This window comes from Abrus precatorius, unplaced genomic scaffold (genome assembly GCF_003935025.1).
Source record: "Abrus precatorius isolate BTA unplaced genomic scaffold, Abrus_2018 Scaffold9, whole genome shotgun sequence".
NCBI classification, from domain to species: domain Eukaryota; kingdom Viridiplantae; phylum Streptophyta; class Magnoliopsida; order Fabales; family Fabaceae; genus Abrus; species Abrus precatorius.
In genome coordinates this window covers 26,516,962-26,533,584 of record NW_020874439.1, presented here as the reverse complement: position 1 = coordinate 26,533,584, position 16,623 = coordinate 26,516,962, and the positions used below count along the sequence as shown (strand labels likewise).

The 16,623-nt window shown below is 29.4% G+C and overlaps 1 protein-coding gene across 1 annotated transcript; it reads right to left on the bottom strand.

Annotated features, from left to right (window-relative positions):
- Window positions 1-1,491: 1,491 nt before the first annotated feature.
- Window positions 1,492-6,435, bottom strand: LOC113850424. The gene is made up of 6 exons (XM_027480971.1): window positions 5,375-6,435; window positions 3,470-3,525; window positions 3,140-3,370; window positions 2,636-2,927; window positions 2,139-2,335; window positions 1,492-2,048 (listed from the first exon to the last, which is right to left on the bottom strand). The coding sequence occupies exons 1-6, from the start codon at window positions 6,344-6,346 to the stop codon at window positions 1,895-1,897; spliced, it is 1,902 nt and encodes a 633-aa protein (XP_027336772.1). The 5' UTR covers window positions 6,347-6,435; the 3' UTR covers window positions 1,492-1,894.
- Window positions 6,436-16,623: the final 10,188 nt, after the last annotated feature.

Genomic DNA, 16,623 nt, shown 5'->3' with positions numbered 1-16,623 from the left:
CTTACTACCCTGCTCGTCTATATTAATTATTATTTTAATACAATTTAAATAATAAAAAGCAAAATAAACATTTAAAACAAAGTTAATATTTTATCTAATTTTGTTTATAAAAATAGTTACTAATATTTTCATTTTGATAAATATCTATTTTTAAATATATTAATTGTTAAATATTTTTATTTATTATAAATTTTATATTAATATGATATGACTTAAATATATTTTAACTGCTTTTAAATAGGATTTATTTTAAATTATTATTTATTAATATTTTAATAATTAATTTTTTTAATTTTTTATCTGATATTAACTTTCTTCATTACGTGTTCAAATTTTAAAACGTCATCTTTAATATTTTTCTTCTTTCTTATCTTTAAATTTTTACATCATAAATTTATATCAATATTTTATTTTAAAAAAAAATTAAAATTCCAATATAAAAAAATTGAATTTTAAAATATCGTGTGCTTGAGTCTTAATTAAATGCTAATGTAAATTTACGACGAGAAAATTTAAAAATAAGGTGGAGAAAAGATATTGAAAGCAACATGACAAATTATAAGTTATATTATCATTTAACTGGCAGAGGTTAATATTAAATATAAAATTAAAAAAAATTAGTTAAGTATTAAAATAAAAAATAAGTAGATAATAATTTAAAATAAATTTTATTTAAAAATAATTAAAACATATTGAAGCTACATGATATTCATCCTTTAATTATGTAAATAGATAAATTATTTATTTATTTAATACGGAAGATACTAGTTAACAGTGGCTCAACCCCTCCTCAACCCCTCCTAAACCCCTTTTTAATTATACATAAAGATTTTTAAAATATATTATATTATTAATATAATTATATATGCGCTAAAGTGAATAAGAAAGTAAAGATACTTTTAAACATTAGTTATGTCGCGATATTTTCACGTTAAACATGTATTCGTTTTGAATATTTTTAATTACATTTTGTAATTTTTATTTATATTCATAAATCTTCTTATACAAATAAATGCCACAAGAATTAAATAAATTTAACATTTTTATTTCTATAATAATTTATAATTTTTTAAAAATTTTATGAATTATCCATTGTAATTTAATTTGTTAATATTTTTTAATTTTAATTTAATCTAGTATATTATATTATGTTATGTTCATATTTTCTAAGTTAAATTTTATTCACTTTTAACTCCTCCCTTTAATTTTTTTTTGAATTTGCCAGGGTTCCTCACCACTGAAATGAAAAATCCAGCAAAAAAAGGGGTAACTTTTTGTGAATATAAATGCTCACGAATTTCTTTTCCTTTTGGGAAAATAGTTTACGCATCTTAAAACAACCGCAACTAAGTTATAATTGGTGCAGGCAGAGATATAGATATACCTCGCAGCAACAGCCAAAAATGTTATGCCATAATATTGAATTAACCCCATGTTATGAAAGAGGCAAATGAAAGAAAAATGGGTGAAAAACAGAATAATATGCACTTCAATACAAACAAATTCTCGCAATAAATTTTGCTATAGCATAATAAAATAGTAGCAACCGACATAACACCCCATTAGTTCAATGATATTTACAGGGGAAGACAGCTCCACAACTCCGAAGCGGTTTGCAACGTCATCATAGTCAAACCTCTATAGAATCTGTTCCTACCTATGATTTTGTAATGTATTTATCAATACAGCCAACTTTTTTTCTTTCTAAAGAAAAAATCTTAATCTTAACTATACGATCTAGAGTTTCTGCATATAACAGGTCTGGCACATGAGGCGTGCGAAAATGATATTACATCTACGAATTATCTGCTTTGGTATCGCATCACTTAAAATCTCTCCTTTGGTTGGAATAAGACACGTCCAATAAACATTCCGTATATTCAGTGGCTGAATCTCAAGAATTTATTGACCAATCAAAAGTCTGGTAAGAGATATAAACCGGTCCATTATCTCCCAAAAGATGTGTCAAGAGACCTGCTTTATTTGGATCCAAGTAATTAATTATCCACCTTAGTATGTCTTTCTCTTGTCCAAAATCCCCACTAAACCTGCCAAAGAAAGAAAAGTCATAAGGGAGCTAGAATATTATACAAGTCAGAACCAAGGCTGCAGAAAAGCTCGAACTGCTTAGTGCTTACCAATTGAAAATCCGAGTTAGATGAACGGTTCTCTTCTCCAGGTCCACTTCAATTCCATCATTCTCAAAGAACTCTCTTGCAGCTCCCCTTAATTCATCTACAACTCTATGGGGTGAGAAGAACCTCACCTTTGGGCTAGACTTTGTACCATTACAAAGTCCGAAGTGTAATAACGGATTAAACTTGACTAGAGCAACCTGCAATTTGTCAGGAACAGGTTATTATTGCCATAGGATATAGAAATTTAGTGCTAGTATAATAAAATGACTTTTGAAAAAGTAAAACACAAAAATTCATCTACAACTTGGAGAAAAATAAACAAGAATGTTTTTTAAAACCATAAAAAGCATAATGCATATAAACACAGCAACGGTTTTAATTTCATGTAGGGGCTGACTCTGCGTATATTATATACCTCAAACGTGAAGATTATGTTATTTCTGTCATTGATATTACGTGGCTGTCTCCAAAATTGAAAACTGAAAAATATTATTTACCTCTAAACGGTTGTCTCCTGTGCTAAGGGGCTTCACTAAGGAATATGGTGACCTCCGGTTGCATCTTAGGATCCCATTTTTGATAATATTAAGAGAATAAGGATGCCCTCCAATCAAATACTGGAAATCATTGAAGAAGGATCTCCTATCAATTACACCTTCTGGACACCCTACACTAATAAAAGCATGGATGACCATAGCATTATACAGATTTAAGAAGAAAGCAAGCTTCTCGTTTTCTGATAGTTCCAAGAGATTCACTCGCTGCAGATCCTGAGTCATATTTACATACCTGCAATTCGAAGTGAAACAGTAAGATAATAAGTCTAGTCAATAATCAGATATTAATTAAGGGGAAAAAAACTTGGTAAACTAAAGATGGTGGCTAGAGCACACGGGAGCCACCCCAAATAGTGGAAAAACTGAATAATAGGCATTGCAGACTTCACCAAACATTTGCATTCACATTTGAAACTTAAGAACATTACTTAAGTATTACCATACCTACGAAATTCCTCACTTTTGCTAATGGCCTCATAATCAACATGTTCCCTATCATCAGAAGCGTAAGACTCAAGAATGGCAGACATAATCTTGGTAAGCCTAGCGAATATTGCAGCTGCAGTCTTTGGTTCACTGTCATTCGTGTTACCACGAAAGTTAAAGCATCTGGGGATAAAAGGTTCATGCTCAAGGAAACGATATAAATGATTTCCCTCCTCAAATTCATTTTCCCTGCAGAAGAAAGTTGCCAATGCCAGTTAGAAAATTACCAAAATACTGTGATTCATATAGAAAAGTGTCTAGTTTTACTTGGAAAAGCTCTTTTCTTACCCAAAAACATGATGGATGAAGTGCCTCCTGGACAACTGTTTTCCGATCTCAACAGCCTAAATATTAGTTTTGGAATGCAAAGCATATTAGCTTTAGGGAAACACAGTCACAAACAAAAGTAGGGATAACTGTTTGAAAGTAGGACATAAAATATATCATATTCAGAAACTAAAATTCACGTTCTTCCGATTTTATTTATTAAAAAAATATCTATTAATATTTTTAAATTTATTTTAAATTAAAAAAATAAAGATTTATTTTAATTCTTTTTTATATCCTTATTTATTGTAAAATATATATTATCAAAATATTGATTTATTATTCATATAAATGAATATATTCATTTATTTAATATAAAAGTCATTAATTTAATCATTTACTATTATAAATATTTATAAAATATAATATAAATTTATAACATATAACTATTTTTTATTATTTTTAATAAATTATTTATTTATTTCTTATAAAGTAGACTAGAGAAAATATTAGCTGATCACTGCACCAATCCTAAGTAGTTTGCCTTCCGTGTTTGATTAATCAGGTTATTATTAGTTTAGATGCACTACTCCATATGAATTAGAAGCCGCTGAATATTTTATTTATTTATCAACGAAAAAAGTCCACTAAGAAATCTACGCAACCCAAGTGGCTGGTTACCAAAATGCCGTGCCGAACGAGCTAAGCATGACTTTGTAAGAAACTAATAATTATTCTTTTGATTTATTCACAGATGAAACGGATAATATTTTATTCTATGATAAAACGTCCCCTGATATATCACAACGTATTTTCTAATAAGAAAGACATTCCACACAGTAACTGAGGAAAAATTAAAAAGGAAAAAAAAAAACATAGGATTGAAAAATTCAAAACATAAAAATGTAGAGCAATTCACTGTAGTCTCTCAATTTAGGTGACTAGTTTTATAATATAGACTCATGGAAACTTGCGCCTTTGGGCCATATTGCCCTTACCATGGCGCCCTGTTAACAGACGCTAATCTACATACAATATTACCAAATTTAGTGATAATTTTAAATTTGATTATCTTCAATTTTTTTGAATAAATTTGACAGTATAAAAATAACAACCTATAATTTTTATACTAATTATACATAAAAAAAAAAGCGAATCCATTTTAGTAAATATAAAATCAAAATCAATTTAACAGTTTAAAACATTTAAGTTATGCCAACTTATTAATCTAAGTTTAAATCACCCTCCCTCCCCCTCTTATCTTAGCCTAAACATTGGCCGTAGAGCTGTTTCAAACTTTCCTATCACGGCCCCGTTTCAAGAAAAATATATTTATGAATTTTACTATATCTTCTGTATAAGATTATTTTAAATATTTTATAAAGTAAATATTAAATAAAAATATACACATCTATTATCTTAAAAATATTTTTGAAACAGTTTTTTATTTAATAATTTAAAAAATCATAGACATAAAAAAAATAAAATTATTCGAGATTTACACATAGCCCTCATAAATTTGAAAACGAAATAAATAATGAGTTTCCAAGACACGAGGCTTGTTATGATCATACGCCCATGTGTGTCATTATTACAACTCATGTTTCTTCGCCATATCCAGAAAACAATCAAAACCCCCATTCTTAAATGAGTGAAAATTAAATGCAGCAAAATCCCACTTCCTTCTCTGCCCATACCTCAGTTACTAATCATTTCAAATCTCAATAATTTTGAAAGTAATAGCAGTGATATCACAAATATTATTACTCTTGCAATTAATCAGATCCTACGCTACGCCATTCGGAACACAAATATTATGCCTCTTACAATTATGACTCGTACTCGGCACGCGTATACGGTGATTATACTACTACCAATGAAACAAACGGGAAAATAACACGTAGACATACGGTATACGAAGCGTACCTCGTTACGCGCGCAATGGAAGTGCTGAATCAGAATCTCCACCAACTCGTTCCCTTCGAAGCAGTTCTTAACCATCTTCATCCTCTTCAACCGGTCCTGTATCGGTAATCTCTGCCGCAAAACCCTAACCACCCCAACCATCTCGTCAATCCCATCGTCAATCACATAATCGAATCCGTACGCCGGCGGCATAGGCGCATCGCCGCCGGGAACAGTCTCGGCGACCATCTCCGCCACCCTCCGGTCAAACTCGCCGCTGTTCCGCAGCGAGTTCAGCGCCACCAATCCTCCGATCAGCTTCTCGTTGAAGAAAATCTGCGGCACCGAAACGGTTCCTGTTCTCTCTCGTAGCTCCATCTCTCTCTCGCCGAACACGTCGACGTTGATCTCCACGAACCTAAGCCCTTTCTCTTGGAAGAATCTCCGCACCGCCGTGCAGTCCCTGCAACCGGACCTCGAGAAGAAGCTAATTCGTCCTTTCATCGCCGGTTCCTCCTCCTGTTTCAGCTTCACCTCGACCTTGACTCCAGACAGGTTGAACTCCGTCACTTCGCGATTCCCCTCTCTATACGACTCGTCGTTTTCTTCCACGGACTGCCGGAACGACGAGACGCGCTTCGCGATCGCCGCCGAGAGGTCGCTGCTCCGCTGCCGGAGAAAGCTTCCGATGGCTGGCATGGTGCCGGCGACGGGGAAGGTGGACGGAACGTGGCCGTTTGTGTTGGGTTTCATAATCTGCGGCGGCATGGGCGTGGGGAGAAGTGAATGAGGCTGTACTAACGCTACTTGGCTGTGACTTAAGGTACGGTCACCGCCATAAGGGTAAGTAGTAGTAATATGGTTGTTGGTAGTAACGGGTTGATAGCCGTTAGCGTGATTTTCGGGTGAAAGTGAAACGGTATTAAGTTTGTCGTTGGGGTTTTCTGTTTCAGTTGGATTCTGAATTTGCGTGTCTTTCGCTTCGGAACCCATTAGGTAGAGAGAATCATAGGACAATATGAGAAGCGAGGAGTTATGCTAACGGAGAAATCGGAGGGGTTTTATGGAGAAATGGTAGTATTAGGAGATTTTGTTAATCTCGTTCCCATTTTTTTAGTGGAATATCCAACGAAATGGTCAAATTCCGGACCAGACAAACGTGGTCTTTTTGTTTTCTTTCAATGTTCAGATTCATGCTTCATGCTTGTCTAACTTTCTATTTATTATTATAACTAAATTATTTATTTGTTTATTTCCAAATTACTAATACATTATTTTCTCTATTTTGAATTTTTTTATCTTTTAAAGGTAATACATATTTTAAATAAAATTATCAATTTCTTAACTAAATTATCTTTCTTTATTAGAAGAATTAAAATGTAATTATGATTTACATTACCTTAATTATGAATTAAAAAGTGTAGTTGTTGACTTTTATTTCTTTGTGTGTGTATATATATATATATATTACCTTTTTTGAAAGATAATTAATATTTTTAATTTTATCAATTGATATTTTTAAAATAAAATATTTTTTAAGTGATCGATAATTCAATATAAATTATTGTAATAACTAAATTGTATTGGCTGAATTCAATGACAATACGAAAACTTGAATTTGAGAAAATGAAATATTATTTAATAATACAAAAAGGAATGCAAGAAAAGAGATGTGAGGATATTCTTGAACATGTTAGCATAGCTGCAGAATCATCTGTGCAATATTTGCTTTTTAGACCAGTATAAGTATTTTCATGCCAAATAATATTATTTGAATAAAAAATATTTATAAGACTTAAAATTTAAATAATACTTAAGAAAAATTAATCATATGCGTTTGAATTAATATTCATTAGTTATTTATTTAATTATCTTTTAAAATTATGCATAAACTAATTTTATTGAATTTAATTTTTTATTTATAATTTTTTTAATTTCTCACAAATATGAAACAATGTTACTTAAAAAATAATTTCATGGTACTCATTCTATTTAATAAATTTATCTTAATGATGAAGCTCATGAATTTAAGAAAAAAAAATATAAAATTATACTTCTAAAAGTTATATTATATAAATAATATTTATACACAAATTGTATAATATTTTAAATTATTTTGTTGAATGTCACTTTTTATCGAAATCTAAGGAAAGCAAATGGTTACTCGTTTTCAAACAAAACCGTGTGAAATAATAGAAGAAAAAAAAAGCAAGTAATGGAGTCCATTAATTCCAACACGCAGTGTAAAAGAGATGGCAAGGGCTGAGAAAAGTCTCCTCCTGAGAAGCTTATCTTATCGACCAACATGCCCTTTTAATTTCATGTTATATGTCATTACATTAAAACACAACATGTCAGAAGGGTGTGTTTGGTTGCACAAAAAGGAATTTGAAGGAAAATTGCCACTAAATTAGATATTGGTTTGACTGAGTTAGTTAATTTGTGTGTAGCCTATATACGTTGACATGATCTCTCCCACAACTGGAATCGCTATGTTTCTATCTCAACCCACTGAATCAGACACAATCAAACTTATTCTAATTTTATATTTTAATCTTAATTATTTATAAGAATTTTTATTGTTCAAACTTATTCTCACATTTCACATTAAAAAAAATATCATTTAGCATATTCTCTGAGATTAATTTATCAACTTATATATTTAAAGGTAATTTTTTTAACATAAAAAAATCTAGTTACAAAGTAAACATTTAAATTGACAAGATTTTCAAAAAGTCATACCAAATTTAGAAAAACAGTTCATATTAAATAAATGAATCAAATTAAAATCATGTTGAATATATTTCTAGGAAAATTGCATGCAAAAAAGTAGAGTAAATTATTCATGTTGAATATAAAAATATAATTTAAAATGGGACACGAGGCAAACCTCAATGCTTTAGAGCTTGTCCACGCTTTCCACGATTTGTACTCCACACAGTAATAGCTACTACCAATTTTATAGTGTCTTCTGTTTTCCATTTGTGTTCTTCAAACGCATATAAACTCAGAAGCAACTTCCTCTTGCCATGGAGCAAAGACTAAATGTTAGTCTTTGTAACTTCTAGATTTTAATTTTTTTTTTTCAAAATTTCCTTTTTTTAAAAAAATACTACTAAAACACTCTTTTTAATGTACTTTTTAGTTATTGATTAAAATTTATGTAAATCTCACTCATTTTTACTCTTAACTTAATGATTATATATATATTTATAATTTTTAATAAATAAAAATTTTGCATTTTTTATTAAAAACTTTAGAGAGAGTGCTCCTTCCAGCGCTCCTCATTTTTTCTACATCTAACACTTTTGGTCCTTTTGTTAACGCAACTCAACAAAAACATTTGATACGATAACTTCTTAATTAGTCACGTTACATTAAAGACAATTTAAAAACATTAAAAGAAAAAAATAAGTTTAGCAGAACTAAAATTATATTTAAAAAAAAATTAAAGACAAAATATATTTAAAAATATAAATTATATTGATAAAATGTTTTTCTTTAACAAAAATGCTTTTTACTAAAAATATTAAAATATGGTGACGAATTTATTTAAATAATTAGTTGAAATATTGATAAATAAGAGCACTGTTAAATGTATTTTATTAATTTTATGAATTGATTATGAGACAAAAGTAAAATCTGTTTTTTTTTAAAAGTAAAATCAGTTGAAATAAGAAAAATTCTAGTATTCCTCCATAGAATAGTGTTTCACGCAGGTCCATATTGTAGGACGAAGGAAGATGTGTGTTTGGGCCTGTTTGTTTGTCCAAGGAAGCCCGTTTGTCAAAAGGCAAATCACTGAGCAACAATTTCAAGGCATTATGTGATTGTTCTTCAAGTGTGGGCTTAAAGATTTGATAATAAGATTGAATTCATGAAACTCTGCTGCAAGCATATTAAAAGGGACAACACCAAGGAGAAAATGAACTGGGAAAAGGAATTGCGTAACAAAGTAAGATATTATTAATAAAATTAGTATAAGCCTTGAAATAATTTGTATATGGAAGCTCATCAGATTAAATGTGTTTTTATTTGTTATATTAGATAAAGAAAATTAGATCAATTCATATACATCAAAGTTCCTTAAAAACTATTACATGATTACCTCATGCATTGAAAAGGACAAATACATGACTCATATAAGTTTTTTAAATTTATTTTAACAATTTTATGATCAAATTTGATATAAAACATCGTATACAAAATCTTATTAAACAAATGTTTGATTAAATTAAGAAAATGAGATATAACATTTGCTGAATAAATGACTTAGAAGCCCAGCCAGGTGTATTTGTTTGGCCAAACTAGAGAAGCAAAGTCGATATACAATCAATTATCATGAGACCATAACCTTTGAAGGTAAAACCCCAAGCCGAAACTTCTAAAAAAGTGTTGTTCACTCACTTTTCACAGTTGTTAAGGCAAATTTAACATGTGATTCTGAAGAAAGTTTTAAGTGGATCTTGAAGAATATACACATGAATTATCAATTCAAAAAACTACCAGCACCATGAAGCCCAAACGAAAAACAGGTGGCTCCATCTATTTTAATTTCCATTACCAATATATTATTTCAGTCAATTTATTCCCCATTTTAGCAATGGAATCGTTTAATATTTGATTTTGAGATACTATACAGTCAATCATACATCATTTTAAATTTTTAAGTTATCAGTGATTACCACTTGTTCATTGATCATGCCAAAAAAGGACATTAATTTGCGCTTTTTCTTTTTAACTTCAAGTGTTTTGATACTCTTTAGCTTACCTCCATTAATAGCCAAGACAAGAGAAGTGAGAATTACAAAGCAAGGCTTATTTTTCAAAGGACGTCTCACACGTATGCAATCAATATTGCATATATTTGGTATTCTATAGTCTTCCACTAGGATCTTCAAATTCGTAGGCATTTTGTGATTGAACAAAAGTTGATTTTACTTAATGTGATCTTCAAATCCTATTGATTGTGAATTTCTGTATGGAAAATAATTTTTTCTTCTATGGGTACTATACCCTAATGTCTTATTTATTTTTAAATATAATTTCATATTTTCAATAAAAATATATACTTTTATAAAATATATTATTCAAATTGATATTAATTTACATTTTTAAATACTTTAAGCCAAAGGATGGTTCGGCCCCATCTATATCATCTAAGAAATTAATCTATCACAGGCACAAAAGCAAGAGTTAATTAAAAATAATGCTATTTGATGGTCAACTTAAAAGAGATCTTCATGGCATATGCTTGGAGGATGGTTAGGTTTTGACATTCGTGTCATCCTTGAGAAAGATGTGGTCATAACAAGGGTCATCATTGAGGTGCGTATACAAGTAACTTTTCACTATGTTATGTGGTTTGCTTTTAATTACCAAAATAGTGTTATATTACATATTTTAAAATGATTTAAGAAAACAGATACAATTTTGAAGCTAGAAAAGGGAAAAAATTAAGTAAATTTATCAATAGATTTATGAGAACCATCCAAAACTTCTCTTATCATTATTTCATAATATTTTTTGAAGAAAGAGCCTAGCATTACGAAAAAACTATTCCGGTACATGACAATTGGATGAATCTTAGAGCACGATTTCATGAATTTACTTCCCATTGTGTGAATAAGGGACTGTTGTATTTGGCCCTGCAAAGAATTATAAACAGTTTTTTTTATTAATTATCATAAAAATAAACCAAACACGAATGGTATTAATTTAAAAAATATTTAAAAATATTATTAATGCATCTTATTTTATAATTTTTCAACACTATTCAACAAAACTTTTAATGGACTAGTTTTGTTATATTTTATTGCACAACTTCTAATAATCATTTTCTTATTTTATAAAGTAAGCATTAAATGAAACAATATATAAATTTATTATTTTGAAGCAATTAATATATTTAATACTTTCTTATCTAGCAACATGATGAATTCACATGCATAAAAGATAAGAGAATATATAAGTATTCTTAATAAAAGTAAAAATAAAAACTTACCTTCAATTCCTTAACTAATAATACTAGTTAACAGATCTCCAAAATCAACAAATAAAACGTTTTTCAATCAAAACTTACTGAATAAAAAGGCATAAACCACATGAAGCAACGTTTACTAATATTGTATTATAAATGTTAACACAAATATGAGGAACTAGACTGAAAAATGGAAAGGAAGGGGATGAAAAAACATGAAATGGGGGGGGGCACATGAGTTGCAGTGCTATGAAAGTGGCCTCTTTTAAAGTTCAACGCTGGATGCTGGGGATAAGTCATGTCTCTGAACTATTGATATTATGCATTCCCACCTAATAATATTCACAACCACTCAGGTTGCAAAGTTAGGGAAAATAAAAGGAAATGAATTAAATTTTCAAGTAAGAGACAAACTACAATTCCAAAAAACTGCGTACTCTTTGTTCCCTATTCACTGCAAGGAAGCACGCTGAGTGAGAGGACTTGAAAGCTCAACTGGCTGATGGCTATGGTGAGGGGCCACACCCAAATATGGAAACTGGCATTAATGTCCTTTACACACCCATGAAAGCTTTCTCTATTTAGTAACCCAAAACTACCCCACTTTCTATCGTCTTGTGTTAGACCCTACGCCTAAGGGGATAACTTATCGGTATTTTTGGGTTGTTGGACCCCACTTTTTGAGATAAATTATAGACTCACTTTAATGTCATGTGACTTCTCTCACTTTGTTTACCCCTTTCATCTTTTTCAACCCTTTTCCTATTCTCACACCCTTTGTGGTAATTCCTTCTTCTTGGAGGTTGTTGGTTTTTAGTGCTCTCCTCTATTGCAAAATATTGTGTTCTCATGCCAATTTTGCAAGTCACAGCAATTTTGTCCAACCATGTGACACCCCATAACGAAGTAATGTGCTATGATCTTAGTGCTTCTTGTACTGGTATTAATCTTAATTGGCAAGAACCCTACACATCTCTACTAATTATATTGTGAAAGAAAAAAAAAATTATATAGTTTCTCAATTAGTGATTTATTATTTATTTTTTACTCATATAGCATTTAACTTGACTGATATATAGACAATGACACGAAATTAATATATATGATGATACGGTGTAAACACTGCTATCGATCATCTCCGCAGTATCCTCAAAAACCAAATTTCATGAACCTTATGCCCAAACTCTTACCCTCGAGAAATTTAAGAAATATTTCTCACTCATTTCATTGTTCAACAAATTGGATATTCTTAATTTCTAATCCATATTTTGTTACCAAAGTTTTAAAACACATAATACAAAGGAAGTGCTTCTTTCTTTCATTCTCTTAAGGTTTTCAATTCCTCTATTTGTCAGGCAAAGGACCAACAAGAAGCTTGTGGCAAGAAATTAACTCATTCGGAGAACTATCAAGGCAACATAGACTCATGAATGCAATTGCTATTATTCATCATATAAACAACTACAACCAGACAAAAAATACAATTTATGTCGCAATTATTGATATTTGTACTCAAATTGGTTGATTTTGGAGTGATATTTTTCACTTCAATAAGCAATTTAGAGAGATCGATAGAAAAATGAATTGTCATTGCTCATTGGTCATATGATACATTGATAACAGTGATACATAAAGAGTTCAAAAGGAAGTGACAGCATCATACCATGCTCACAAGTACATGATACTCAAATTGATGAATTCTAAAACAGATACATCCCAAAATAAACCACAGTGATATTATTCATAGCCACACCTACAACCTGCAAAAATTGCATGAGCATGATCACAACTAGATGAAAGCTACCACATGCTCAATTTTGAACATCATAAGCCATCATATATATGGCTGCAATTCTGTGCCATTAATTACATTTTCACTTGGAGTCTCAGCTCAATGAGACAAGAACACTCAGCCCGATGTTATTTTCCTTAAAAGAGCATTGGGGAAAAGTGTTCCCTTAGTAGAACTATTTCTCACTGTGTCTCATTTATCAAGCAATAAGGTCTTCATTGTACTGAGGCTCCATGGAGGATGCTGGTATGCTAGATCATTGATTTGATGGTTGTAGTCAATGGCCATGACAACATGAGGAACCATCGGGATAATTAAGCAACATCTAACCAGTGACCCATGCCTTCCTTATTTTAACCATTTAGAAATTTTGCCAAAAGAAAAAGGCTAGGGTTTGTTTAGCATCCAGTTTGTTGGAAACGAAATGAGTGGACAATTGCAAATTACTAAAAGAAAAAAGGATGAACAATATAAGAAACTGATTAGGAGGTGTACTGAAGTCAGAAAAACATGCTGCATAATTAGGAATTTAGAGATTTAGTTTGGGTTATAATTTTTAAGATTGAGATTTAGAGATATCGAAAGAAGGGAATGAATTTTGCTACACCATCTTATATGTTAATTCTATATCATCTTAGATAAATCAAATCATACTATATAAACAAAAAACGAATATAGACAAAATTAGTGGACTACTATAGGAAGAATCATATTGAAAATTTTTAAAAATTAAAAAATGAGAAACTAAATAAAAATATCAAATTTTTTTTGAAGGAGAAAAAGTTAATTTAAAGATGTTTTATATTACTTTACCATTAATTCGTAAAACATATTTAAAATAATTTATCTAATTTACATGCTACCCAATGATTGCAAAAAAAAAAAGAAGAGAGAATTACCGAGTAACATTGTGATCATACCTCAAATCCAATAATGAAAAATCTCCTTCATAATGGGTCAAAAGTTTTACCCACTTCACAAGAAAATAGGTGGTCAAGAATCTTACAAAAGGCTGCAAGATGGCTACAAATGGGTGGACAGTACGTTGTGATCATCCAAAGTAAAGCTAAAACTATTGATTCAAAGACTATGATTTGGTTTTAAATGTAGTGCTTTTCAAGTTTTTCAGCGCTTGTTACGAAGTGGAACACTTGTTAATTAAGTTCTTAATACAATGTTGAAGATTTGAAGATCCTTAACCTTTTATGGAAAACTCCAATAGGAACACAATCTCCAGCAATCTAAAAATTACTGGTCCGCTTTATAGGATAAGATTGCCCTTTTCGTCAATTGTCATGAGACCTTTTTGGAAAATTGGAAGATGTCCTATAAAAACAAAGGGTAACGTGGAGGATATATCCAATTTATTTGCTTCTAATTGATTGATGTTAAATATCATGCTCTTAAAATCAAGATTTAACCTCTGTTAAAATGTCTTATTATAGTTAAAGTAGTCTTGATAAGGTTCGGATAATTAATTTTTTTATTAACTATATTTTCAGAATGAGTTAAATTTAGTTTTTTTAATATGATATTAAAGTATATTTAATTTAAAATCAAGTCACGTATAGATGTTAAAATAAGAATAGTATATTAAAATTTTTCACATCAATTAAAAACATAATCAAAATACTTCTAATAAAGTTTTATATGATCTTATTTTTTTAAAATAAATTAGATCCAATTTTCTTATATCCTATTCTCACTTTTTCCTACCCAACAATATTCAGGAACATTTCGGTCGGATTAATTAAGATATTTTATTTTTAAATGTAACAAGTTTCAATTTCAAATATGAAAACAAAACTTTAAGGTAGTCAGAATAAAAAGGTGTATTTTAAACTAAAAAGTATAAATGTTCGACAGGATGTTCTTCCAAATGTTTCTATCATTTAAAATGTATATTTTCAAAATTCTTAATATGTAGTTATGAATTTTTTTATTTTGAAATATAAAATACAAATATTTAAGAAATTTTCATTAGTTAAAAATAGTTTGTCTGAAAAAAGATTCTAAAGTTATCATGTATTATTTTTTTTTAAGCATAGATAGATTGATGAAAATGGGTAATTTTGCTGGCGTTAACTAGGTTAAACCGTTGGGCAAGTTCTACACGTATAATATCGATGATCATTAATATGTGAGAGGTTTATAGCATAAATTTGATCATAAAATTTATTGACATAAATGTAAAAGAGATTATTTAAATAAATTATGTGAAGAAATAATTTAAAAAAATTAAAATTTATTTTTATAGATTTCTCGTACACTCTTACAAATACGGCTTTTTAATCCTATATTCTTACAATAAAGCGTGATTAACTAAATTGAATAATTGGTTGAATATATGTATATGTGTGATTTGGTGTGTGACAGTGTGCGTGTGTTTGTTTGCTCAATTGGGTGTGTGTTTGTTCGTATAATTTAAACGTTAAATGACATAAGCCACGAAGCACTCACGTTGGTGTTCCTGAGACATTATTCATATACCTTGATTCGGTAATTCGATCAAATTAGAGTAACAAATAGTACAATATATACCTCATCGTACCCAACATATGAGGAGATTGTTTTGATTAGAAGATTCACTTCGAATAAAAACATTCAAATTCAACAAATTATATGTTAAATGAATTCACACTAATATATAGATTTTATTAATTTATTTATATGTTCTTATGTTTCATAAAAGTTTAAACCGATATTTTTATAATCAGACCAACTATTGAACACCGATGAATGCATTAATTTATAATTTATAGATTTAAACGTGATTAAATTGGGATTAACCAGTAATAATAAAATAAATATTTGTTAATATTATAAAATATATTAAGTAATAAATTAATACAAAATTATAAGGCATTACATCAATTAAAATTTTAAATTCGTATACTACATGTTTTATATAAAAAAAAAGGATTATAATAAATAATTATAAGTTATAATCTATTTACAGATATCGTTTATGGGTCTTCTTTATTCATTTAAAAATTATTTTAAAATAAAAAATAAAAATATTATTTTTCGAAAATAACAAGTTAAAACCAGTTTTTAAGTAGACCTAATTGGTTACCTTAACCAGTTTCCAGTTTACCTACATAAACGGATCACTTGGATCTAATTTTGGTATAAACGTTTTAACGAAGCACACATGCAAAGTTTGCGGCCGAACAGTGTAAACAGTAACATATATTTTATATGTTAATTAAATTCGTGAATCGTATAAATAAAAACAATAAAATAGTAAATTTAAGATATTATCATTAATTACTTTTATGATTCTTCTGAATTTTCATATATTTTTTACCCTCTGGATACCAATAATTAAAGAGTCAAAGTATTTAATACACAGAATTAATAGGGGATAGAAAAAAGAAAAACCTTTGATGTGTGACTCTCTCTCTCTCTCTTAAAATAAAAATAAAAATAAAAATTCATGAGTCACAGTTATTCTTGATACATTTATATTCCCAAAGGCATGATTATGACATGAAA

Bases quoted from the DNA above. Each gene is read 5' to 3' on its own strand.
- LOC113850424 (XM_027480971.1), bottom strand. From the start codon at position 6,346: ATGGGTTCCGAAGCGAAAGACACGCAAATTCAGAATCCAACTGAAACA. The intron at 3,526-5,374 runs GTACGCTTCGTA...ACTAATATTTAG, and splicing joins TCCATTGCGCGCGTAACGAG to GCTGTTGAGATCGGAAAACA. The intron at 2,336-2,635 runs GTAAATAATATT...GACAAATTGCAG, and splicing joins CAGGAGACAACCGTTTAGAG to GTTGCTCTAGTCAAGTTTAA.